Here is a 27,802-nt window from a genome sequence, read left to right on the forward strand (position 1 = left end):
AGTTTTTTCATGTCTGGGAAATGTATCTGTGAAATGTGTAATTACTATGCAATAAGCCGAGTGGAACTGTGACGCAACGACCCATTGCAAATTGCCTTATAGAAATGATGTCATTTAGTGTTGCTCTAGTCACTTTTATAACAGGTACTGTTGGCAAAGCTTCCCCTCATCCCATGGTGTGCAAGATGCGAAAAATGGAATTTTCCGGGTTTTCTATCACTCAACTTGCGCACCCCGCGTTCGCCGCAGCGCCTCAGGGCCCACCTCCCGGGCAGGCGAAGTGACACAGTCGCCGGGGGAGGTGCACCGCCGATCCTCTATAGCTCCGACGGCAGTGCTCCGAAGGGAAGTCTCATCGGCTCCGGACTGCAGCGCCCCGCTACCTCTTTCCCTCGGAGCCCCTCCCCAGTCCCCAATACTGTGACAGGCCCGCCTCAGGGACAAGGCGCGCAGCGGGACAATCCTGCCTCTACCCGGCTCCCACACCCCGCTCCCGCTCCGTGGCGCCGGAAGTGACGCGCTTTGGTTCGAAGATGGCGGCATTGGCGTTCGACCAGGGAGAAGGTAAACACCCGGCAGGCGGCGCGCTGGCCCCTACGGGACACCCTTAGGGTTTCAGGAGACCTCTCTGGCCTCCTCTCGAAGCCGTGGCTTCCCACTCCCGCCCGCTCCCTCGGAGAGGCCGGCTTCCGCGTCCTCGACCCCCGTGGTCCGGGCCCCCTACCAACAGCCCCGCCTCCCTGGGCGGGCCCCGGGCGTCTCCCGCGGCCCGCAGGGGGCACGAGGCCCGGAGCGGCCCCTGGCTCGTGGCCCCGCTCGCCCCGCCCCTTTCCCGCCCCTTTCCCGCTTTCCTCCACCCCCGGCGTGGGTGATCCTGAGGCTCCGCGCGCTTCGGGGCAGAAACCCGGAGACATCGTCGCCGACTTCGCTCCTGCTGCTGGCGTTTCTGCCGTTGCCTTCGACCCCCCTCAGCTCTCTCCCGGTTCGTGGCCCTACGCGGGGTGCTCTTGCCGAACCCTGTTGGGGGGTGCCGCGAGCTTCACCCCCCCTCCCCTCCCCGGTAGCGGCAAGTCTGGGCCCCGGCCCCGACGCCAGCCGTGCGCCTCCCGCCTAGCCCAACTGTCTGGACTCGCTACTCAAGCGCTGTCTTCTTTCCCAGGACTGCTTCTGAGGGGATCTCGGGTTCGCACGCTCGCCCCGCGCCGGAGCGCCCCGGCGCGGCCAGGGAGCGGCCCCTTGTAGAGGTCTAGGGAGCCTCCCGAGGTCCGTGCCGGCGCCCGGCGTCCGACCCTCCCACCGTTCGGCCCACCGGCCCGCTTCTTCCTGATGCAGACTGCCGTCCACTAGAGGCTGGACAGGACCCCCGAGGTGCGTAGCCGCCCCTGGCCGCCGGCCTGCGGAGCCCGGGCTTTGCCCGCGGCCCCGAGGAAGGCACGGGCTCCGTGGCCCTTGCTGCACCGGCCGCGCGCAAACATTTCCTAAGACGCTGGGACCCGATTTGTCTTTGAGTTTACTTAAATTGTTTGAAATGTAAATTTTCTTTTTCCAAGGGACCAGAGAGAGAGGGAGAAACAGAGAGAGAGAGAGAAAAAAAAGGAAGAAGCATAATTCAGCCATTTTTTGCAGCACAGAGCTGCAGGTACCATGGTTATTTTCCCCCTAACCGGTTCCTTTAAAAATCCGAGTTGTGCCTGAAATAGAACTGTGCGGATTGTGAGGCAATAAAGCGTGGAATCAGAACGTCTGGGGCCGCCTGGGTGGCTGAGAAAATCCCGTGCAGAACCTCAGTTTCTTATCTGAAACGCAGTCAGTCAGAGCCACATCAGAAGGTAGTGAGGACTATATGAGGTCATGTATGTAAAAATAATCTATAGCTGCAAAGTGTCGTCGCAAATGTAAGGTCATTTCTTTTTTTTTTAAGTACCCTTTGCTGGAGTGGTTAATGTGGCTAACTGTTGCTGCCTCTTAATTTCTATATTATAAGTAAATAAGTACGGAATAGCAAAACAGTGCTGTGATCGATGGCTGTTTAATAGGCACGTTGGCTGGCTTGCCTCCTACAAAATGCTAGCTGCTTCTTTAAAATAACGGTATTCTTTAATTCAGATCTCATGTCACTATAGGGCTTGTCATCTTTCTAGGCCTCTCAGGCCCTTTTCTGACTCAGAATATTTCTTTTGTTTTTCAGAGTTTCTCTTTGCTATCTGATTTTCCGTTGTCATTTTTAAAAGTGTATATGCTCTAATTGCAATGTTTGCTTTTCATGTCTAGGGAACAGGATGACTGAATGCTTCTACACATTTGAAAAATGTTTTTGAAGAGCTTACAAATGCATGCATATTTCTCTAATGCTTAATAGGTCTAGAAATGTGTAATGAATCTCAACATTTTAGTTTTTAATGTAATATTTGTCTAATTAAATTCTATTTTCAATCACAACACTCAGTAGGTGCCTTGAGTCACAGTATGTCAGTGGTAAAGGATGTTAATTAATGCTCTTTACTACTGGTTAATTTGGCAGAAAAATAAGATAATAATATTTGTGGTTTGAAAATATTTTGCTAGAGTTTCAAAACTGTAGGATGTTTTGACTTAAACTAGTCAATAAAAAGTGAAAGGATCATTTTGGAGTATATTATTTTTAGTTGGTGATAAGTGTTTTTTAATTCCCTAGTCTGATACCAGTTGTCTTTCACAGTATGCTTCTGTGTTTTGTAAAAAGACAGAATAATGTAAGGTGGGCAGGATTAATTTGGAAAAGGAGCAGCCAACTTAAAAGTGGCTGCTTTTATATTTTGGATTTTTCCCTTGTCCTAAAGATAATTTTTTTTTTTTTTTTGGTTTTTTCGAGACAGGGTTTCTCTGTGGCTTTGGAGCCTGTCCTGGAACTAGCTCTGTAGACCAGGCTGGTCTCGAACTGACAGAGATCCGCCTGCCTCTGCCTCCCGAGTGCTGGGATTAAAGGCGTGCGCCACCACCGCCCGGCCTCCTAAAGATAATTTTGACTGATCACTACGTTACCAAAAATTTCAGAGTTTGATCTCTGCCTTGTTGTGGGTTATTTAGAGATGAAATTGTGGAACCAAGACTGGCTTGACTGAATTCATGTGTGTTGAGAAGGGGGGAGTCCCAAACTTGGTTTAATGTGTATAAATTGACATTGTGCAATATAAATGAATAGTAAAATTTGTGTTAATAATTTCAAATCGGAATTTTTCTTTACTTAGGACAACTTATATCAACAAATAAAAATACATCATGACAAGTCGAAAGATGGGAGAAAGGAAAAAGTGCTATATTTTAGTACCTTTAACTTGAATTTCCCCCCCTGATTTTGACCCCTCTCCCTATGATGTTGGTGGCCCACCCTCAGGTTTGAGCTTTCAAATTGCAAATGTTTTATGATTGAATGTTAAGTTAGGACAATGAATCTTAGTCTGGGTTGGGGGCATGTTGTAGATTAATTTATTACCAGACATTTCTTTAGAACTAGAATACCATAGCTCCTTTGGGCTTTTTTAAAAACCGAAGAACAACGAAAGCTGGTCATTGGTGAGGGCTTGCAGTAATGGTAATTAATTAGAAAGGTGTACAACTCGGAGAACTCGGGAGGACACTAGCTACGTAATATCATAACCTTAGTCCAGTAACTTGACCTCATATTTTGGATTTTTTTCATCTTTAAATTGAGAGTGGTTATAGAACATGGAGATTTGTGAAGTAAATTTCTTCATCAAGTATTTATTAAACATTTACTATGTGATACACACTGTTCTAGGTGCTGGGGATTCAAGTTAGTAGTAATAGTTTTAACAATTTTTTGTTTTGGATTTTTTTCCAGACAGTTTTTCACTGTAGCCCAGGTTTGCTTTAAAGTTAGGGTAATTCTCCTGCCTCAGCCTCCCATGTACTGGCATTATAGGCATGTGTAACTAACTATATGTGGCACAAAACAAAATTTTTTGAAGAGAAAATTAAAACTATGGTGGCCCATTTCTGTAGTTTTAGTACTAGGAGGTGGAGGCAAGAGGATCAGTTGAGAATCTTCTTCAATAGAGGCAGCTGGAATATGAGACCCTATCTTAAAAATTTTTACTTCAGCATTAAATATACATTAGGAAAAAAATAAAGCCGAGATGAAGATGTGGATTCTTTGGTTGATGGAATAGAGGGATTTTGTAATTTGTATTTATGTTTTGTTTGTTTGCTTTTTTTAGGATAGGGTCTCTGTAATGTAATCTTGGCTGTCTTGGAACTCACTCTGTAGACCAGGCTGGCCTTGAACCCACAGAGATCCACCTGCCTCTGCCTCCTGAGTGCTGAAAAAAGGTACCACCAAGCCCACTGGGTTCTGTTATTTTAAGAGGGATTTGGTACAAGGTCTCATCTAAAGGGATGAGACTGATCTAAAGGGAGTCATAGATACCTGGATAGAGTAATCCTAGGCAAAAAGGAACAAGTGAGGTGAGGCTAATTTTCTAGGAACAGCAGCAACAAAAGGAAGAGTAGAAGGAGCTTATTGTTGCCATTTTAGGAACCAATAGAAAGGCTCCCATAGGTCATTTCCCATAGGTACACCTTGTATTGCTGTTGGCTCAAAAGTAGATGACCATGGGGCTAGAAAGATGGCTCAGTGATTAAGAGCACTAGTTGCTCTTCTAGAGGATCAGGGTTCAATTCCCAGCATCCACACGTTGGCTCACAACTAAATGCAATTCCAGTTCCAGGTGATCCTAGACTCTTCTGGCTTCCATGGCCACTAGGCACTCTCATGGTACACAGACATATATGCAGCCAAAACACCCATACCACAAAATGAAAAAAAAATTTAGATGACAAGGGGGCCAGGAATGGTTCCCCGGATCTTTAATTCAAGCATGAAGAAGGCAAAGGCAGGTAGGTTTCTGAGTTCAAAGCTCTCCAGGTCTACAAAGTGAAGCCCTGTCTCCAAATAAACAACCTTCTCCCAGTAAAAAAATAAGTAGATGGCCTTTTGTTTTTGTTTTGCTTTGTTTTTCTGAGATAGGGTCTCTACATAGCCCTAGTTGTCCTGGAACTCACTATGTAGACTAGGCTAGCCTCAAATTTACAGAGATCTTCTTGCCTCTGCCTGCAAGTACTGGGATTAAAGTGTGTACCAATGCATGTGGCAGTAGATAATCTTTCAAGTTAGAATTTTTAAAAATTATTTTTTGTCTATGTCTTTGTGTATGTAGCATTGTACATATGAAGGTCAGAGGACAATGCAGGAGTTGGTTCTCATCTTCCACCATTTAGTTCCCAAGAATTGATTGAATTTAGATAGTCGGTCTTGGGGGCAAGTGCCTTTACAAATTGAGCCATCTCAGTAGACCAGAATTATAACTATTTTTGGAAGAGGGTGCTGAGGATTGAACTGCCCAGAGCCTCACATGTACCAGGCTAGTGCTCTTTTTTTTTTTTTTTTTGGTTTTTTCGAGACAGGGTTTCTCTGTGGTTTTGGAGCCTGTCCTGGAACTAGCTCTTGTAGACCAGGCTGGTCTCGAACTCACAGAGATCCTCCTGCCTCTGCCTCCCAAGTGCTGGGATTAAAGGCGTGCGCCACCACCGCCCGGCCAGGCTAGTGCTCTTTGACTGAATGACGTTCTCAGCCCAGAACTTTTAATTTCGGAATAATAAAGAGTGAAAAAGTAAAATATATTCTATTTTTTCTTTTCTTTTTTTTTTTTCTTTCGAAACAGGGTTTCTCTGTAGCTTTGGAGCCTGTCCTGGAACTAGCTCTTATAGACCAGGCTGGCCTCGAACTCACAGAGATACGCCTGCCTCTGCCTCCCGAATGCTGGGATTAAAAGTGTGTGCACCACTACCCAGCTTTTTTCTTCTTTTTAATACTTGGAGGTAGAGGTTGAAGCTAGGGTTTTATGTGTTGGGCAAACACCATACCTTTAAATTATATCCTCAGTCCTTCATATTTTTTTCTCTTTTTTGTATATTCAAATGCACATGGGCTGGGTGATGGTGGTGCACGCCTTTAATCCCAGCACTCGAGAGGCAGAGGCAGGCGGATCTCTGTAAGTTCGAGACCAGCCTGGTCTAGAAGAGCTAGTTCCAGGACAGGCTCCAAAACCACAGAGAAATCCTGTCTCAAAAAAACCAGAAATAAAAAAATGCACATGCATATGAGCCACGGCAAGAATGTGAAGGTCAGATACAACTTGTAGGAGTTGGTTCTCTCCTTCCACCATGTGTAGCGAGGGATCAAGCTCAGATCATCACACTTGGTAGCAGGCTCCTTTACTCACTGAGTCATATCACTGGCCATAAGATGTTTAAAAAATACATTTACTTATTTGCTTATTTATTTATTGTATGTGCATACATGTGCACAGGCTACACAGCATGGATGTGGAGGTTAGAGAACTACTTGTAGGAGTAGGTTCTCTATTACCTTTTCCCTGAGATGGTACTCAGGTCGTCAAGCTGCACCACCTGAGTAAGCTCCTTTCTCTCTTTAATATGAGATACCTAAAGTTCATCAGGCTGGGGGTATATCTCAGTGATAGAGCACTTACATCCCATGTGTGAAGCCCTGGGCTCTTGTCTGCAAGCTGTGGGGGGGGGGAATCTATCTGAATCATTGAAGCAAATAAGGTCAGATAGAAAAAGTATCTTTTGTTCTTGATTATTATCTTTGAATTTAGTTAATATTGCATCATGGACTTATAGGAAATCTGTATCACAAACTCAGGAGCTTCCAAAATACTGTGTTAGTTATATAATTCTTGGGGAGAATGAAAATGCTAACAGTGCACGATTTGTGATTTCATGTTAAAATGCAGCTTTGAAGATTTGGGATTTGATTTCCCAATAGAGACTTTTCCTAGAATTCTCACTGGATCCAATCTCTAAAGACCAGGGAAGCTGTTTTCCATGACATCACTCTTGGACTACTTCTTACAGTAAGGAATAAGTAAAGGAGCATTAGAGATGAAAAAAAATAGCATTGAAATGGTTGAGGTTTTTTTTTTTTTCAGTTTTCTTATAATATAGGGTGACTAGATACTAAACATACCTGTAAACTGAAGTAATTTGGGTATTAGGTGCCAGTCTTGAGGCTGGAGGACCAGATCTTTCTAAATTTGCAATTTAGTACTGAGTTAAAAGAATATTTTGATGATGAGAGTTTCAGTATTAAACAAAAACGCAGTCTTTTCTCCCACATTCAGCTTGCATTCTTTCTCAGCTTGAGTGGTTGTATATATTTGAGGATAAAAGGAATGCCTATTAGAGCTCAAAAAAATAAATTCCCCATTTCTAAATTTTCTTTTACCATCAGTGTACTGAGAAATGGCTAATTTGAGATTGTTGAATTAAAAATTATTGGCTAGATTATAGAAATTGTGTGAGATTTTATGATTTGGAAATCTTATCTTTTAAAAAATGCTAAGCTTTCCAAAGCTACAGAGAAACCCTGTCTCGAAAAACCAAAAAAAAAAAAAAAATGCTAAGCTTTTCATTTTCCTTTCAATATGGAAGTATGGCATTTCTTGCATAGGTGTCATTTTTGTTAGAACAATTTGATAGTGAAGGCAATATGGAATCATTTACATTTTTCATTGAGGGTAAACATTAACCTTTTGAAAGTCTAGCTTTTATACTGAACAGCTTACAGTTTTTTAGTTTTCAGGCAGCTTTGAGAGGAATATAAAAACAATAAATGACTACTTATGTCTTAAACATGGAGGTTAGTTGATTTTGAAACATCTTCTATTTAGTTGTCTAGAATTTTGCCTTCAGATCAGAATGGTAGCCTTCTAACTAAAAGGGAAGCATTTAATTTCTATGCCTTTAATTTCCTTGCAATGTTACCCATCAGACTTCTTTCTTTACTGGTCACTAGAGAGTTTGAACTATTAGAAATTTTTGTGATATAAATAGCTTTAATAGTCTTTGAAGACAGGCGTGTGTGTGTGTGTGTGTTTTGTATGGTCACTTATCTCTATCGTCCCTTAATTGATAGTTGAGATGTCCCATAGCCTTCTCTCTCTCTCTCTCTCTCTCTCTCTCTCTCTCTCTCTCTCTCTCTCTCTTTCTCTATTTTCGAGACAGGGTTTCTCTGTGGTTTTGGAGCCTGTCCTGGAACTAGCTCTTCTAGACCAGGCTGGCCTCGAACTCACAGAGATCCTCCTGCCTCTGCCTCCCGAGTGCTGGGATTAAAGGCGTGCGCCACCACCGCCCTCTTTATATCTCTTAAAATTTATTTGGATTCTAAACAAGTTTGGTTTATGTGTATTGATTTTTGTAGAAACTGATACTATGGAATTTAAAAATATTTGTAATTCTTTTGAAAATTAGCCCTCTTAAAGTTATATAAATTATGGTTTTTAATGAAAAATGAGTATCCTCTAGAAAATTAAGATCTTGAAGTCAGGTGTAGTGGCTCATGCCAATAATCGCAGCACTTGGGAGATTGAAAAAGAATTGCTGAGTTCAAAGTCAGCCTGGACTAGGTTGAATCCCTGTCTCAAAAAACAAAACAAAACAAATATTCTTGATAATTGGATTATTGCTGGCCATATGTTTCCAAATCTTTCTATAACATTTGGTTTTATAAAAAGCATGGCAGGTATTTACTTTCTGTGCATTCTTTTTTTTTTTTTTAATTTATTTATTTATTATGTGTACAACATTCTGCTTCCCACACACCAGAAGAGGGCGCCAGATCTCATTACGGATGGCTGTGAGCCATCATGTGGTTGCTGGGAATTGAACTCAGGACCTCTCAAAGAGCAGTCAGTGCTCTTAACCTCTGAGCCATCTCTCCAGCCCCCCTGTGCATTCTTCTTAAACAAAACCTCTGAAAATCATAGAGGAAAGGTGAAAGAGATAACTTCTTGGGCATTGAATTTCAGAAATTCATGTGTGCTGCTAGGTTAAGTGTGTTACCTCTGAGCTACATATCCTAATTCTTAGAACTACTTTCTCTTAGCCCCAAAGCGTTTGAAATATTTTGAGAATAATTTTGACCTTGACAAGTTCTTTCAGGTAACTCTGACCCCAGTTCTCTCTAGACCATATCATATGCCCAAAGACATGAATCAGTCTGTGTCTGTCTCTCTCCCATCTCCCCCCGCTGGTGTGTATGTGTGTGCATATGTATGGGTATGCACTGGGAATTGAATCCTTAATCCAGGGCCCTCAGTCACCGAGATGTGAACTACATCTTTAGCCTCTTGTAGCCTCTGCAGTGCCAAGTTGATACAGCAAGATACACTAGAAAGTATTTCCTTTCTAGTAGTATAAGCATGCCTTGTAATTTAGTCTAATTTAGGTTCATTCCTCTTTTGGAAAAAAAAATCTATTTTAAATTCTGAAGGCCAAGTATAGAATATGTACACATTGGGTTTATAAGCCATAATTTGCCCTGATCTGAAGATCCATTATGAGAGGTCAGGATATAGAGTTTCTGAACATTTAACATTTTATGTGTTAGTAATATTTTTTCTCAAAAGTCCCTTACTGGATATTTTCCCAGTCCTCATTGATCATAGAATTAAATATTTGGGTTTTGTGCTATACATCTTAGAATTATTACTTCTTTCTAAAATTGGTATAATTATTATAGAGAATTTTTATATAAGGTTTTGTATAGTTCCTTTTTAAAAGTCTTTTGCTTTTCTTAGTTATTTGATTTACTTAAATAATGTGTTTTTGTTTTATAGTTCTCTCTTTTTTTGTTTGTGTTTAAACCTTGCCATTCTGTGCTTTTTTTCCTTTGTAGTGTCCAGTGTATTAATTGTGAACAAGTTGGTTTTATTTCACGTGTTCATTTGTAAGTTTGGCTATTTGATGCTTTAAATGTTGATACTATAAAACCTTGCTGTTTAGTAAAATATGCTAGATACTAATGCATTTTAAAATTTTGTTAGCCATAGTGTTTTTATTACAAGAGAAACAGGTAAAACTGTTTTTAATATATTTTATTCAATATAATAAGTATATCTAAGGTAAATAGCAAGCTCAATATAAAAAGATTCTCTTACATTATTTTTTTATATTCGCTCTTTACTTCTATCATTGTTATATACCCTATCTTTTTAACACTTAACTAGATGTGTGACCTCAAAGTCTGTTCATCCATAAACCTTAGTGTCTTCATCTATCAGGTAAGTTACATTTGGTCTGGGTTCTGAGAAGGTGGGCTATGGTTCAAAATGCTCTTGGTAGGGAGAGGAGAAGGTTTCTATGAGGTTAGCAGGATTAGATTTATTATTCAGCTACTAAATAAAAGTGTCAAGTTTACTATTGGACTTGAGTAGGCACCAAGAGAAAAAGGTGCAGTACTAATAGTGTACTTTAGGTCCATGCACTATGCTAAGTGCTTTATGTGCATTAAAATATTTAATTCTCAGAGCATCCAATATTGTAGATTCTATTACTATTAGTATCCTCATTTTACAGATGAGGACATCAGGCCACGGAGACGCTAAATAGTTTGCTCTAAGTCACAGAGCTAGTAGAAGAATAATCACAGTTTGATCTCTTGAGTGTGACTCTTGATCTAGACTTTGACTCGTGCTTTCATTGAGAGACTGTATGGTGTTATCAGTTCATTATGGAGTATTTTATAGTTTTCTGTTTCCATACATGCTTTCCATAAAAGTGTAAGTTACTGATCCTAATGCTGTTAGTCTTATTTGAAAAGTTCATTGAGTTTCCTAGGTGGAAAAAAATTAATGCATATGCCCCAGCTGTCAGAAATTACTTTAGAAGTTAATTTAGATCAGATAGACTTGATAAAAGTATTGGTGGAACTTTAAAAGTAGCTATAGTTTATTTATTCATTTATTTATTTTGTTTTTCAAAATCTGGCTTCTCTGTGTAGCCCTGGTTGACCAAGAACTTGCTTTGTAGACCAGGCTGGCCTCGAACTCAGAGATCACCTCTGTCTCTAAGTGCTAAAATTAAAGATGTGACCACCCCTGCCCAGCTTTAGTTCGTTGTGTTTTGGGTTTTTTTGTTTTTTGTTTTTTTTCCGAGACAGAGTCTCTCTGTAACAAATCTGGCTCTCCTGGAATTCTCTACATAGACCAGGCTGGCCTCAAACTCAAAGAAATCCACCTGCCTCTGCCTCCCGAGTGCTGGAATTAAAGGCGTGCGCCACCACTGCCTGGCTTAGCTTTAGTTTTAATATGTATATAAGAGCATTGCATATCTATACAGTCATATAAAAGCAGAAAAACAAATGTGAATATTATGCCTCAAAAGTTCAGATATTAGCCGGGCAGTGGTGGCACATGCCTTTAATCCCAGCACTCGGGAGGCAGAGGCAGGCGGATCTCTGTGAGTTCGAGGCCAGCCTGGTCTAGAAGAGCTAGTTCCAGGACAGGCACCAAAACTACAGAGAAACCCTGTCTTGAAAAATCAAAAAAAAAAAAAAAAGTTCAGATATTGTCTAATGCTTTCATTTTTTACAGAGACAGAATGATAAGAAATCTTAAGTAACTAACAGGTATTTCTGTGCTAAGACTTACTTAGGACCCTTGGCTGTAAGTAGAAATCAGCCCAGGTAATAAAAAGTAAAACTTTATTTCAAGATTATAAAGATTCCTTTCAGATCTGGGGCCTGGGAAAGCACTCTTTGTACTCTTGTCTAGGCCTTCTTTCTTAGTTGACTGCTTTTCAGTGATAATTAGGCTACAAGTGGATGCCCACGGCTGCTCTTTAACATGTTTTAATTCTGTCATACATTGTCAATGTACACTCCTTTTTCCTTTCTCCTGTCCCTTGCCTTTCCAGATTTCTTGACAAAGTGGTATTCATCTTGGTTCATATTTCCCAGGTGGGTCTGACCATGTGGGATTGGGGCTAGAACCAAAGTGAAGTTTACCTGCTAGGAATTCTAGACAGGCTTGGCAAGAAGGTACCCATTACCCCAGCACTCAAGACAGGCTTATGTCTTCAGTGGTTTTTTTTCTTTTTTACCAGGAAGTTTCCTATTGCTTCATTGCTATATGATATTTCTGCTGTAGTTAGTTGTTTTGATTATTTTCTTTAAAGAATTATTTATTTATTATGTACACAGTGTTCTGCCTGCACATATGCCTGCAGGTAAGAAGAGGGTACCAGATTTCATTACAGATGGTTGTGAGCCATCATACGGTTGCTGGGAATTGAACTCAGGTAGGAAGAGCGTACAGTACTCTTAACTGCTGAGCCATCTCTACAGTCTCCTTGATTCCTTTTTTTGAGACAAAGTATCACACTATAGGCCAGAATGGTCTGCAACTTGTTGCAGTCCTTCTGCCTCAACTTTCCAAGTAGCTGGGATTATAGGCAAAATCCACATGTGGGTCTGGATTACTTTTTAATATCTCTTCCAAGGGGACAATAAACTTGAGACAGGCCTGAAGTGCATAGCATGACAAAACAAAAAATGCCCCCCAAAGAAAGTGTAATGCCTCTTATTTTTGGTGCATAGGGATTGAACCCAGGAAAGGGATTGAATCTGGGGCCTTGCACATACTGAGTCGTATTGCAGTCCACATATCTACTTTAAAATTTTTCATTTTGAGACAGGCAGTGGTGACACATGCCTTTAATCTCAGCACTTGGGAGGCAGAGGCAGATAGATCTCTGTGAACTTGAGGCCAGCCTGGTCTCAGAGCAAGTTCTAGGACTGGCTCCATAGCTACTGAGAAATACTGTCTCAAAAAACCAAAACAAATAAACATTTTCTTTTAGAGGCTGTGGAGAGGTGGTTCAGTGGTTAAGAGCACTTGTTGCTCTTGCAAAAATTTAAATTGATTCCTAAAACCCACATGGTGGCTCACAAACATCTGTAACTCCAATTCCACCCATGTAGTGCCTTCTTCTGAACCAGCCACGTTCATGATGCACATACATACATTTATGCAGGCACAACACTCATACACATAAAATAAATGAACCTTGAAAAAGGGTCTTTTTCCATTTAAATAATGTTTTTCATAAAGGTGAACATATTTTGAAATCTTTTTATATAGTAGTAACTATTGCATACACTGGATCATTTTTTCCTTTCTTAATTTTTAAGCAGTGTTGAAGATTGATATTAGGACTTTGTGCATGGTAGGCAAGCACTGAACTCTAGCCTTTAAAGATGATCTCTCTGATAGGAAATAAAATATATAATAATTTAGGCAATGTCAATAACAGAAACAGTCTAGCCATAGTATATGAATGGTAATGGCTTCTGTTGTTAAATTCTCATTGAATGTGACTGGTGTATATTGATGAAAGTGATATTTGGTAACCATAACCCCGAGAAAGTAAGGAAAGACCAGAATTTTCATCCAGCTTAATTTGTTACTGTGTTTTACTTGAAAATTAGTGTGGTGGTAGCCTTCTACTAATCAGTGATTGTCCAGACACTGTTTTCTTTGAGGTTACTTTTGTTCCTAGTATTTTATTTTGTACATATACCTTCTATTACTTGAAACTTCTGAGCTAATAAACTTTTTAAAATGATTCAGAAAAGCTTAGCAGGGTTGCATACACCATTGAGCCCAGTACTTGGGAGGCAGAGGCAGGCAGGTCTCTGAGTTTGAGGCCAGTCTGGTCTACAGAGTGAGTTCTAGGACAACCAGAGCAATACAGAGAAAAACCTGTCTCAAAACAACAACAACAAATATATTCAGATAAGACAAAATTGATGAATTATATTAGTAAATAGCCTAGGTTTGCCTTGAACCTTCTGTGGTAACTAGACAAAGCTCAAACTCAATCTTCTTGCCTCAGCCCTCTGAACACTTTACCTGCTTACTTTAATTTTTAATATGCAAATTAAAAGTTCTGATATTACATTGTCTAGAACACCCCCCTGCACACTTAAAAGATAGCCTTCTGGGGCTAGAGAGATGACTCAGTGATTAAGAGCACTGCCTGCTCTTCCAAAGGTCCTGAGTTCAATTCCCAGCAACCATCTGTAATGAGAGCTGGTTCCCTCTTCTGGCCTGCAGGAATACATGCAGGCCGAACACTACAAATAATAAATAAATAAACATTTCATTTTAAAAAAAGGATATCCTTCTGTTGTCCTATGTTTTTCAAACAAAACTTCACATTAAAAAAGCTATTTTTAGCCAGGCATGGTGCATGCCTTTAATCCCCAGCTTTTGGGAGGCAGAGGCAGGAGGCTCTCTGCGACTTTGATGCCAGCCTGGTCTATGTAGCAAGCTTCAGGACAACTGAGGCTACAAAGAGACCCTGTCTCAAAAAGTTTTTGTAAAATTTTTGTTTGTTTTGTTTTTGTTTTTTGAGACAGGGTTTCTCTGTAGCTTTGGAGTCTACAGGAGCTAGCTCTTGTGGACCAGGCTGGTCTCAAACTCACAGAGATCCGCCTGCCTCTGCCTCCCAAGAGCTTGGATTAAAGGTGTGTGCTACCACTGCCCAGCTAAATATTTTTAAAGATTATTTTTGCCTGTTTTTAATTTTTGGATAAGGTCTTACTGCGTAGCCATGTTCAACCAGGAGGCAGAGGCAGGTTCAAGACTAGCCTGGTTTACATAATGAGATGCAGGCCAGCTAGGTCTGTATAGTAAGACCCTGCCTAAAAATAAAAATCTGGGCCGGGCGGTGGTGGCGCAGGCCTTTAATCCCAGCACTCGTGAGGCAGAGGCAGGCGGATCTCTGTGAGTTCGAGACCAGCCTGGTCTACAAGAGCTAGTTCCAGGATAGGCTCCAAAGCCACAGAGAAACCCTGTCTTGAAAAACCAAAAAAAAAAAAAATAATAATAATAATAAAAAAATAAAAATCTGGTTAAATTTGTGTAATTTTTAATTAATGGCATACTAAATAAATATTTTTATCTTAATTTTATTTAGTACTTTTGCTACCTTTGATTAGTGAATATTTAATGTGGTAGAATCAATAGGCCTTAAAGAGTTGAGCATAGTAGTCCATGCCTATAACCATAGCTCTCTGGGGAGGCTGAAACAAGAGAATTGCTGTGAACTTAAGGCCAGTTTGGAGTACATAATGAGTTTCAGGCCAGTCTGGGCTATAAAGTATGACCTTGACTCAGAAAAAAAAAAAGACATGGGAGGTAGGGGGCACCTGCAATATGTCTTTTGATAAGATGGAAGATACAAAGAAAAAAAACGGAGTAGGGGAGGATAGGATTAGGATTCTGTTTTAGATATATTAATATTGAAGTCACAAAATGATACCATCCCAAATAGAGTGTACAGAAGTGTCTGCTATGCAATTGGTTTATTATATGACAGAGTGGAGTAAGGATTGAGATACAGAAAGATTGTCAAGATATTGGTGAAAGTAGACCTTCAAAATCATAGGTTTAGCCGGGCGGTGGTGGCGCACGCCTTTAATCCCAGCACTCGGGAGGCAGAGGCAGGCGGATCTCTGTGAGTTCGAGACCAGCCTGGTCTACAAGAGCTAGTTCCAGGACAGGCTCCAAAACCACAGAGAAACCCTGTCTCGAAAAACCAAAAAAAAAAAAAAAAAAAAAATCATAGGTTTAGGTGAGATTGTTTAGAAAGATACAGTGTTTATTTTTTTTATTTTTTTAAAAATATTTATTTATTATGTGTACAGTATTCTGCTTGCAGCACCAGAAGAGGGCCCCAGATCTCACTACAAATGGTTGGGGGTCCCCATGTGGTTGCTGGGAATTGATCTCAGGGCCTTTAGAAGAGCAGTCAGTGCTCTTAACCTCTGAGCCATCTCCCCAGCCCAAGATACAGTGTTTAGATGAGAGAAATGGGGCAAGAGCTGATTTGCGGATGACACCAGTGCTCAAGGGGTTACTTTGAGAAAAATGACCCCATGAATGAGAATGAAGAATGAGTAGCATAGGAAGAGATTCAGAGTAATGTGCTACTGACAGCCATGAGCCAATGGCCTAAGTCATGCTGCAGAAGAATTTAGGAAAACAGAGACCAGGCAATTAGAGACTTTAAAGATTTTGTTAAAAGGTTTTTGTAAAAGCAGTGATACCTTTTGATCACAGTTATATTGCAAAATAGATTAGCAGTTAGTGGAACTGCCTGACACACCACCATGCCAAGAAAACCATTTTTAAATATTTTTAATATATTATTCTTTCAGACTTTTTTTTTTTTTGATTTTTTAGATAGGGTTTCTCTGTAGTTTTTGGTGCCTGTCCTGGAACTAGCTCTTGTAGACCAGGCTGGCCTCAAACTCACAGAGATCTGCCTGCCTCTGCCTCCTGAATGCTGGGATTAAAGGCATGTGCCACCACTGCCCGGCTTAGACTTTTTTTTTTAGTCAGGGTCTGGTGTAACCAAGGCTAGTTTTGAACTTGGTTTGTAGCCAAGGATGACTTTGAACTACTGACCCTCCTCCTTTTGCTTCCACTGAGATTACAGGTATATGTCACCATACCTAGTTCAGACTTTTTTCTTATTCACATTCTTTTGTTCCATGAGCTCAGGCTGGGTTCAATATTGATTAAACAGGTTAAAAAGTCAAGAAGCTAAAACAACATATTGAAGCAGTAGGAAATCTAATGATCATCTTCTCATGAAAGTGGAGGATTGATGCCTTAGTGTGTCTTGAGCACTGCCTTTTCCTCCTTAACCATATCCAGCGTACAGAGAGGTTTCCTGGTTGGCACATACATCCATATATAATGTGCCTGGCAAACTGGTGTTTTTCCTTTCAGTAAATAAAAGGGAAACTATGGTAATAGAACAGTGAGATTGGCAGGTGTTGTCTCTAGAAGGAGAAGATAGGGCAGGTGACAGGAGTCAGATATGTTGCCAATTGCTCCATTGGAAGGGATCTTGTTCAAAACACCCAAGCAGACGAAAATATTGAGATTGGGTCCCAGCATTGTCACTTGGCAGTGTTTCAGAGCCTCAGATGTTGGCTGCTACATCTTTGAATATGTTCTTCAAGCCTGATGTGTAGGTAATGTTTCAGCAGACAGCTCAAACATATAATTTTAAATCATGAGACATTCTAAACTGTTTTCAAAGTGGCTATATTGTGGGGGAATATGGTGTATATCTATAATTCTCCAGAATACAGAGACAGGGTTTTCTGTGTGACAGTCCTGGCTGTCCTGGAACTCCTTTGTAGACCTGACTGGCCTCAAACTCACAGAGACCCATCTGCCTCTGCCTCCTGAGTCCTGGGACAAAAGGTGTGTGATACCATGCCTGGCTTCATTTCTTAACTATGTGGAGAAGGATTTGGGAGTCTGAGACAGGAAGATGCTATGAGTTCAAGGCCAGCCTGGACTGTAGAGTGAGACTCTTGAAACCCTGTCTCAAAATCACCCCTCCTCCAATGGATATAATATTCCAGAGGTTAGTCCATACCAGTTATGTTTAGTTTGGTAACATATTGTGATTGTGTATCAATACTCACCAGTAGGGAATGACCGTGGTGGCACACGCCTCTAATCCCAGCACTTGGGACGCAGAAGCAGGTGGATCTCTGTGAGTTCAAAGCCAGCTACAGAGTGAGTTCCAGGACAGGCTCCAAAGCTACACAGAGAAACCCTGTGTTGAAAAACAAAAAACAGGGGCTGGAGAGATGGCTCAACAGTTAAGAGCACTGCCTACTGTTCCAGAGGTCCTGAGTTCAATTCCCAGCAACCACATGGTGGCTTACAACCATCTATTGTAAGATTTGGTGTCCTTTTCTGGCCTGCAGAACACTGTATACATAATGAATAAATAAATCTTTAAAAAAAGAAAACAAAAAACAAGCAAAGAAGAAATAACTGTCCACAGACACTTAAGAGTAAAAGACAGATCAGCATGGTTTTTGTTTAGTGGGACAAAGAGGCAAGAAAAATGGAAACCCTGACAGGAGTTGTTGATCTGGTATGGGAAAGTGTAAGATGCAAAAAGAGTGATAAAGTTAAGATATGATATGACAAGTGAAGAAAGAGGAAAGATTGCCTCTAGCTATGGTGGTAGAGGTTTATGATCCTATACTTGAAAAGCAAGCAAGATGTCTGAGTCTTTGTCTGTCTTGGGTTATTTGGGTTTTTTTTTCTCTCTTTTTTTCTTTTTTTCGAGACAGGGTTTCTCTGAGGTTTTGGAGCCTGTCCTGGAACTAGCTCTTGTAGACCAGGCTGGTCTCGAACTCACAGAGATCTGCCTGCCTCTTCCGGAGTGCTGGGATTAAAGGCGCGGCTACCACTGCCCGCCTCCGGTTTCTTTCTTTAAAAGGAGCAGTGTTAATTAGGAAGTTGATAGTTTGGATTTCAGATCACATCTTAAGGATTTGCAATGGAATAAGGGAGGGTATATAGAAGTTAAGGAATACTTGGAGGAACTATGACTCAGTTTTTGTGTGGATTGTCTTTTATGAATGCTGAATGGGTACATATAACTCAGCGAGGTACCAGTTATGTGGGAAAGTGATTGATTAAGAGGTGTGTAATAAGAGATAACAGAGGATGGATTTTTATATTATAAAAAAATTCTGAGTTTTATTTAGGAAAAGGATGATAGGAAGTTAAGGAAAGGATTAAAAATATCTGTATGCCTTGAAAGAGTATTTTTAATAAGATGGGTGAAGGTGGGAATAGAAGAATGATGTCTGGAAGGTGGGAATTTGAGGAAAAATATTTAAATAAGGATGGAGAAGGAACTTTGGACCAACATGTGCATGTAAGGAAGTTTATATGTAATTAAGCAAGGTTCTACCGGGCACAGTGGAAGGAATTGTAAGGACATTTACGAATGGAGAAATCCTTAGGAAGCTAGGAGCTGTGTGAGCATGCAAAGAAATGAACAAGATAGAAGATGACATGAGGTGGATGCTAGTGGGAAGAAGAAAATTACTTCAGTTCATAAGCAGAATCAACTAAATTTACTTTTTTGCTTGGACCTAGTTTATTTTTCTTATTTATATTTTTGTAATACTTGGAATTGAACCCAGGGCTTGCATATTAAATATGCACTCTACCTCTAAGCTATGCCTCTTGCCATAGATCGAATTTGGTTGTTTTATTCTTGTGTTTTGAGACAAAGTCTCATTGTGTAGCTCTGGATAGTTTGGAAGTTGATGTGTAGGCATGACTGATCTTGAATTAAGATCCACCTGCCTCTACTTCCTTGAGTGTTGAGATTAAAGACATGCCTCCATGCCCAGCCTCTACCTCATATCTGATTTTAATTGTACCGTGTTAGCTTAATTTTTTTCTTTCTCTCCCTTCCTCCCTCCCCTCCCACCCTCCCTCCCTCCCTCCCTTTTTTAAAAAAATATTTATTTATTTATTATTTATACAGTATTCTGTCTGCTTGTATGCCTGCAGGCCAGAAGAGGGCACCAGACCTCATTACAGATGGTTGTAAGCCACCATGTGGTTGCTGGGAATTGAACTCAGGACCTTTGGAAGAGCAGGCAGTGCTCTTAACCGCTGAGCCATCTCTCCAGCCCCTTCCCTCCCTTTTTTTGAGACTTCCTTTGAGTAGCATCCCTAGCTGTCCTGGAACTCATTTTATAGACCAGGTCTCACTCTGTAGCTGACCTTGAACTCACAGAGATCCACCTGCCTTTGTCTGCCTTCCAAGTGCTGGGAATAAAGACATTCACCACCATGCCTGGGTTTATTTCTTAGCTATGTGGAAATTTGTTTCCTTTAAAAATTATATATTTTAGATATAAAAGCATTCATCTGTTTTTAAAATAAGGTTAATAAGGTAAGTATAGAAGAAAAAGGTCTCTTAAAACTTATTACCTAGGCTCATCGTTTTAGTATATGTTCTTCCAGACTTTTTCCTCATCTGAACAAATACATATGTATTTTATTTTTGAAGCTATACTCAGTATATCATGGTAGCAGCTAATAAACATCCATTGTCAGAATAAGCAGATTTCTACCACCACTCTTACTGTTACAGTAATCTACCATAAGACTGTACCATATTTATTTACTAATCTGTTGTCAGACTTGTTTTTTGTTTTACACAGTATCTTGTTATGTACCCCTAGCTGGCCAGAACTTAATGCCTCTGCTTCCCGAGTGCCACATGTCCCACAAGTGTCAAGCTTTTGTGTATTTTTTTGTTGACAAGGAAGGTCTGTCTTTGTAGCTCAAGACAGGAGCTGGTCTGGAACTTGCTGTGTAACTCAGGCTGGCTTTGAATTTTCAGCAAGCTTTGTTTATCACTCTCCCTCTGTTCTTCCACTCCTCTCCCTTCTCCTTTTCTCCCTCCTTCATCATGCCCAGGCTAGCCTGGAACTCTGGATTTGAGTGATGTTTTTCTTCCAGCCTCTTGAGGAGCTATAACTGCAAATGCATGTTACTGTGCCAGATACTTTATAATAGTTTATTATAAATCCTAGGAAGAAGAATTTTATCTGTACAACTTGGCATGTTTATTATCTAATTACTTTCTTTGGGTGAATTTCTAGGAATTTTCAAGTTTGGTTTTTTTCTGGATATAATTTATTTTCTGTTTTTTTTTTGCTTTTCCTTAACTACATATTTGCATATGAAATATTTTGTATTCCTAATTTTGGAACATGTGTATATTTGATGGATTATGTAAAGTAAGTCAGATGGGTGTGTGTTGTTTGTAAGTTAATAGGTTACTGTTGCTTGATTAATTAATCTTTAGTAGAGTCTCTTCCCCAGGTAGGAACCCAAAAGTATTAGCTTGGAAACTTTCATAGAAGATTGCCTTCTCTCTAAGGGTTTGTACACTTTTGAGACTGTTCCAGTAGACCTAAGATATTATAAAAACTGTTACAGCTCTTAATAATACCTTCTGAATGCATGGTCATGATTAATACCATTTTCTTTAATTACTTTTTTCCAGGTGATTCATGGCAGGGGACGTGGAAGGTTTCTGTTCTTCTCTCCATGACACCAGTGTCTCTGCTGGGTTCAGAGCACTGTATGAGGAGGGATTGCTTCTCGATGTCACATTGGTTATTGAAGATCATCAGTTCCAGGCCCATAAAGCACTCTTGGCCACCCAAAGTGATTACTTCAGAATTATGTTCACTGCAGACATGAGGGAACGAGATCAGAACAAAATTCATTTAAAAGGTCTAACAGCTACCGGTTTCAGCCACGTTCTTCAGTTTATGTATTATGGAACTATAGAACTGAGTATGAATACTGTTCATGAAATCCTTCAGGCGGCAATGTATGTTCAGCTTATAGAAGTGGTGAAGTTCTGCTGTTCTTTCCTATTAGCCAAAATCTGCTTAGAAAATTGTGCAGAAATTATGAGACTCTTAGATGATTTCGGTGTTAACATCGAGGGAGTCAGGGAGAAGCTGGACGCTTTTCTGCTAGACAACTTTGTGCCACTCATGTCCAGGCCTGACTTCCTGTCCTATCTGAGCTTTGAGAAGCTCATGTCTTATCTGGATAATGATCATCTGAGCAGATTTCCAGAAATTGAGCTGTACGAAGCTGTGCAGTCTTGGCTGAGACATGATAGACGACGATGGAGACATACAGATACCATCATTCAGAACATCAGGTTTTGTTTGATGACTCCATCCAGCGTTTTTGAGAAGGTTGGTGCATTTGAAAACAGTAGACAGGACTCCTCATTTAGTTAAAGATGTTGTTATAGATGAGATTCCCAGAGTTGGTTAGGAGTCAAAGTAGTTTTATAAAAATATTTTATATATAAGAAGCTGACTTTGTTATAGCTTATGTATTTAGTTGTTTTTAAAATACATCTTGTGAGTGAAGGGTGAACCAGGTAGGTAGTAGAATAGTTCCACTTTTGAAGTAGTTTTAAGGTTGGCTTACAGTGTGATACAAATATTACAAATTTGCTTTAGCTTTTTATAATATAAACTGGGTTAAGATTTTTTAAAGTTAATATAAATAATCCATGCTAGAATTGACATAGGGGGTATTTACAATTCTACATGGTACTTATACATTAAATGCATTTTGTTATTTAAAATGCAGTAAGGGCACATATAAATAGCTCTTGATGACCAATAGGCCACAGAGTGATTGTCTTCCATATTCTTACTTATTTCTGTTCCCCATTTCACTGTTGAATACTAACTAAATTTATCCTTGAAAACAGTATATATGTCTAAAAACATTTTGACATTTCCAAATTAGTAGACCATAAATCCTTTATGTATATTCATCAAGCATCCATGTGTACATTTTAACATGTAAATAATTCTATTTTAAAATACTTTCTCTAAAACAGCCTTGGCCTTTTTTGTAAGCATCTTCATTTTTATATCAGAGTCTCACTTGTGATCCATTCTTGCCCAAAGGAGAGAGCAGCTTCAGTAATTGCCTAACTTAATTGGTTTCTAATCACATGGTTACCTCTGGGGCTATGTTTACCTCTTGCATCTTTCCTTTCTAGAAAGCACACAAAACTTATTTGACAGACACCCTTCATGTTAAAATACTCAGCTTTAGCTGCTAACAGATCATGTGGAAAAATATAATCTCTGAAAAGGAAGTTTGTTTATGCCATTTGAAAAATAAACAAATTTGTGCCTTTGAATAACACTCAGCAGACTGGCATGTTTTTCTTTTTTCCCTTCTGAACTGCTATGAAATGTCATTATCTTTAATAGAGAATTTTATGGAATTTTATCTCTATTCTTAGAATGTATTAATATGGCAGAAATAATTGAAACTAAAGAATATACTTGTTCAGTAAGAACCAGCCCCATATCAACTATGTAAGCCATTTGCTGCTTATGTTTTGATTTTTTTCTACCTTTACTATTGTTTTTATTGCTCTCTTTCCCTGGGGATTCATGTTTTGTCTTTATACATTAAATGAGAATGCTTTTTCACTACTAAAACAGAGCCCCCTACTCCCCGCATTTCAATCTAGATTGAAGTAGAAAGTATTTCTGAAATAGAAAATAAAATTTCATCTCTTGTGGGACAGAATAATGATTAACTGAGAGCAGTTAATGATTTGTAAATGCTGAGCTGCTAGACTAGTCTGCATTTCAATGATCACTTTCAAAGTAGGCAATTGTTATAGTGGCTAAAATATAGTATTGGGTAGGTTGTTTAGCAATTGAACTTGCTGATTTCCTTTTGCACCTATCGCATAACAATGGTTATCATCATTGGCTAAGCATGTGGTTTTTTCACGATAAAAATATTATTAAGGCTTCTTTCTGAAATTACTTTCTTAGGTAAACTTAAGACCCAGTTGAGAAGAAATTTTTCATTTTTTTTTGTAATACAAAATCTTTCACTTGAATAATACTAGTAAGATTGCCTTAATAGTGTGTGAGATTTATTAAAACAATCCGTGACTTTTTAAATGTTGAGATGCACTTCAATTATGCAGATTAGAGGCCTTATCTCTAGAAATATAACTTGAAAAACCAAACTATTAGGGAGAATTTGGTTGGCAAATACATATTAGATATGGTTTGGCATGGTGACATACACCTTTGATCCCAGCACTTAGGCAGAGGCCAGCTATAGAGAGACCTTGTCTCAAAGCAAAGAATTTAGACATGTATTTTATATTTTAAGCTCCTTGAAAATAGTATCCATGTATTTTTCTTGCAAGTCCCAAACAAGGCCTGTTTTTTTGTTTTATTTTGTTTTGTTTTGCTTTGCTTTTTGGTTTTTCGAGATAGTTTCTCTGTGTAGCCCTGGATGTCCTGGAACTTACTCTGTAGATCAGGCTGGCCTCTAACTCACAGAGATTTATCTGCCTCTGCCTCACTCCTGAACGCTTGAATTAAAGGCTTGCGTCACCACTGCCCTGCTAAAGGCCATTTATTATTATTTTGGGTTTTTCGAGACAGGGTTTCTCTGTGGAGCTTTGGAGCCTGTCCTGGAACTCACTCTGTAGACCAGGCTGGCCTTGAACTCACAGAGATCTTCCTGCTTCTGCCTCCCCAGTGCTGGGATTAAAGGCACGTGCCACCACCTGCCTTGCTCAAGGCCTTTTTTAAAAAAAATACAAACAAACAAACATTGGTTATGTATACCTAGTCCTAGAGTGGGCATAAAAGTGTAAAGCTAAATCCATGCTGCTCCTTATTAGTAAGAGAGTCTCCAGGAACAAGGAGTATAACTATTTTTGATTTGTGGTTTTTACCCCATTTTCTGAAATTTATAAAAATGGATTTTTTTTTCTTCAAGTAGGGCTTTTTACTCTATCCCAGGCTGGGCTTAAACATGTTATAGAACCCAGGTTGGCCTCACACTCAGGATAATCTTCCTGCCCCAGCCTTCTCAAGTACAGGAATTATATACATGTACCACATCTGGCAGGGAGTGTTGGTATGGCCTTATTTTAGCTTTTATGTGTTTTAAATTTTCTGTTGTAAATTTACTTAAACATACAAAAAAGCTGAAAAAAATAGAATGATCACTCCAAAACAAACATAATATGTAAGTTAATAGCTGCTAACATATTTGTTAGATAGGTAGAGATTATATAGTCTTTAGTATGTGTTCTTTTTTCCTTCCTGAACTGGCTCAATGAATGTTGTTGTAGAGCCAGGCAGTGGTAGCACATGCCTTTAATCCCAGCACTTGGGAGGCAGAGGCAGGTAGATCTCTCAATTCAAGGCCATTATACCAGAACTACACAGAAACCAGGTTTCAAAAAAAAATAAAAGAATGTTGTAGGCATTGTAACCATTCATTCCTAACTGTTTCGTGTATCATCTCCCAAGATTAAGGCTATCATCCTACATAACCAAAATACTATTGTTGTACCCAAGAGAATTAACAATATTTCTTTAGCATCGTGTAACATCCAGGTCATTTTCTGTCAGTTCAAAGGTGTCTGTCTTTTTTGGTTGCTTTTCATGATCTAAAATTTAATCAAGATTTGCACAGTACATTTGGTTGTCTTTGTTTTAATTTTTAATTGCCTTTCCCTTTCCTCATTTGTTCAAACATATGGAAAGTTGAATGAATGGTGTAATGAACACTTGTATCACATGTAGCTGTTGCTTTTCTAGCTTTTGAAAATAACTTGTAACTTGTAATTATCAATATACCTCACTCTTAAATACTTAACTGTATTTCTCTGATGAGTAAGGATTTTTCTTATTTAAACACAATACTATTTTTACCTTAGGGGCAGTAACACTAAGACCCATCATCAAATTGCTAATGCATATTCTAGTTTTTGCAGTTGCTTCCAAAATCTACTAGAATCCAGTGTTTTGTATTGCTTTTTGGCCATCATGTATATCTAAGCTTTCTTCATCTACAGCAACCTCCACCTTTCTTTTCTTTCTTTTTTTTTTTTTTGAGAAAGACTAGAATGTGTTTCACATTCTGGATGTATTCTAGATGTGTCTGATTATTTCCTTGTGTTGTTAATTTAGTTTCTTTATACTCCTTGTTTCCTGTTAACAGCTACATTTTAGCGTCTTGTTTTCTTTTTTTTTTTCTTTTTATGAACAATTACAGGAAAATACTATAATGCCAGAGGAAAAACTTGGAAGACCATTTAGTTCTTCTGATTAGGCTTAGAAAATCATCATTTTTTGGTATTATGTTTCCAAGCAGCCCATATCTGTGACTAAAACCAAAACCAAAAATTTTATTCACTCTGTTCTGTGTTCAGTTTCGTTTAGAGTAATAAAATTTTTTTCCTTAAAGAAAAAGTAGAATACTTTGGTTTATTGGAGTTAAAACTATGTGAAGGGTTAAAATTGAAAGAGTCCTTCTAATAAAGAAGTGAGCCTGAGATTTCAGTTTGTAGTATAAGCTTAGTATGCACTATATTCAGTCTCCAGCACGACCCAAATCAGGTGTAACTGACTTGAGTTCCACTGTTCAAAAGATTAAGACAACAAAAAGCGGGATTGGAGAAATGACTCAGCAGTTAGGAGTACTGGGTGCTCTTCTAGAGGACCTGGGTTCAATTCCCAGCACCCACATGGCAGCTCACAACTGTCTGTAGCTCCAGTTCCAAGGGCTCCATGACACCATGGATGCACATGATACACATAGATATGCATTCAGGCAAAATACCCATACCCATAAAATAAATCTTTTTAAAATGCAACAAAAAGGATGTTTATTATCTCAAATTTACTTTGGAACTAAGAATTTTAAATGTAGGACCTAGTGGATACTAGCTAGCTAGGTGTTCTACTACTGAACTACATCCCTAGACTTAAATAATTTTAAGATTGATTACATATTGAAATTGCACTTTGGTTATATTGAGTTAAATATATCAAAATAAAATTTGACCTTTTGTGCTTTTTAAAATGTGGATAGTAGGGCATGTAAAATTTTGCATCTTTTGGCTTTCATTTGTCATTTGGATTATATTTTTATAGTAGAGTGCTGCTCTAAAGTTAAGGAAGTGAGTTTTCATTAGCAACTCTGAATATGCATATAGTAAACTAATTTTCTCATATTTAGCCCCTTCTCCATAAATTTTCATCCTTTGGTTATGGTTATATACAGTTAGTGTTAAAAAAAAAAAACTCCCAGACCTAAAGATTTATAGTGTGTTTGATGAAGATTAATTGTTAATGAGTGTAGCATCTTTCTTTGTCAGGACCCTTTTTTCTGTCATCAGGAAAATAAGCACCTGTACAAAGCTTTGAGAAGAAACTTCTTCCTGTAGTAGTAGCTGTCAGATATAAGCGATGGCATCTTAAGAAGCAAAAGAATGTTTCTCATTGAAGAAGAGCTCTACCTAATAGGATCTCAGGAATCTGAATAAGGCCCTCTAGCTCTGTCCAAATCACTAGGATTACTAGGTTTATTCTACTGCCTTTTCATTCCCTGTAATCCCTTCTGAATTTCTCTCAGCTCAGCACACTGCCTCAATTTATACTGAGTGCTCTGTGAAGTCACCCTTGGCCAAGCTTTCCAGATTTCCTGAGTTCCTCAAAGGCATCTCTACTGTTTATTGGAACACTGAAACAGACACGCGCGCACCCCCACACACACACACACACTTTGTGTGTGCATATTCATGTGTGTGTTTGCCAGGTTGTATTCACTAAGTGCTTTCTACATAGGTATAGAGTCCAAAAGTTATCCTCATTATGTAGGTAAGAAAACAAGTTCAGAAAGGTAGGGAATCTTATTCCAGAACAAGTGGCACTGTCCAGACTGGAATCCAGGTCTGCTTATTTCTCGTGTCAGCCTCTTTCTTAAAGCTGCAAAACTAATCAGAGCCCCTGGAGGTACATAATACATGCTGTTTACCTGTGATTCACCTTTAGTCATTTAGAAGTTGTTAGAAGAATTGGGAAATTCTAAAGTGATAGCATGAACAACACAAACCTAAGAAATTCATAACCCTGAAAGAATATAAGGTATGAAAACACATTTTTGTTATTATTGTTTAATCAAACCTCACAATTTCAGAGTCTTTTTTAAATTTAGATTTTTATGATGTTGGGTGGGGATTATACCCATGTCTTCACATATTTTAAGAAAGCACTTCACCACTGAGCTACATTCCAAGTTAAATCTTGTCTTTTTGAAACATAGTTGTTTAAGTTATGATTTGTTTTTGTGTCGATTCTTAGTTTTGAAACTAGACTATAATTTCAATTTTTACTTAAGCAGTTATCTTTGGCATGCATTTTTTTTTTTTTTTGGTTTTTCGAGACAGGGTTTCTCTGTAGCTTTGGAGCCTGTCCTGGAACTAGCTCTTGTAGACCAGGCTGGTCTGGAACTCACAGAGATCCGCCTGCCTCTGCCTCCCGAGTGCTGGGATTAAAGGCGTGTGCCACCACCGCCTAGCTTTGGCATGCATTTTTACTAGCTTTGATGGCCTTTGCATCTGTTAACAAGAAATAAGGCCTGTTATCACAACGAATTTCAGTAGAGAGTTAAATCATTTAAATTATGCTTTTTGTTTT

The 27,802-nt window shown here is 39.3% G+C and overlaps 1 protein-coding gene across 2 annotated transcripts in view; it reads left to right on the plus strand.

Moving 5' to 3' along the window:
• Positions 1-528: 528 nt before the first annotated feature.
• Klhl15 (kelch like family member 15) overlaps positions 529-27,802 on the plus strand; it is a 48,083-nt gene continuing 20,809 nt past the window's right edge. The window contains exons 1-3 of one of the 2 annotated variants that reach the window (XM_057759073.1): positions 529-564; positions 1,160-1,368; positions 20,788-21,499. In XM_057759073.1, coding sequence (XP_057615056.1) covers positions 20,795-21,499 — 705 coding nt within the window. In that variant the 5' untranslated portion in view covers positions 529-564; positions 1,160-1,368; positions 20,788-20,794. Of the gene's footprint in view, positions 565-844; positions 983-1,159; positions 1,369-20,787; positions 21,500-27,802 lie in introns of those variants that run through there. The other variant, XM_057759072.1, reaches the window with a different exon arrangement.

The sequence above is a fragment of the Chionomys nivalis genome, chromosome X, assembly GCF_950005125.1.
Source record: "Chionomys nivalis chromosome X, mChiNiv1.1, whole genome shotgun sequence".
Lineage (NCBI taxonomy): Eukaryota > Metazoa > Chordata > Mammalia > Rodentia > Cricetidae > Chionomys > Chionomys nivalis.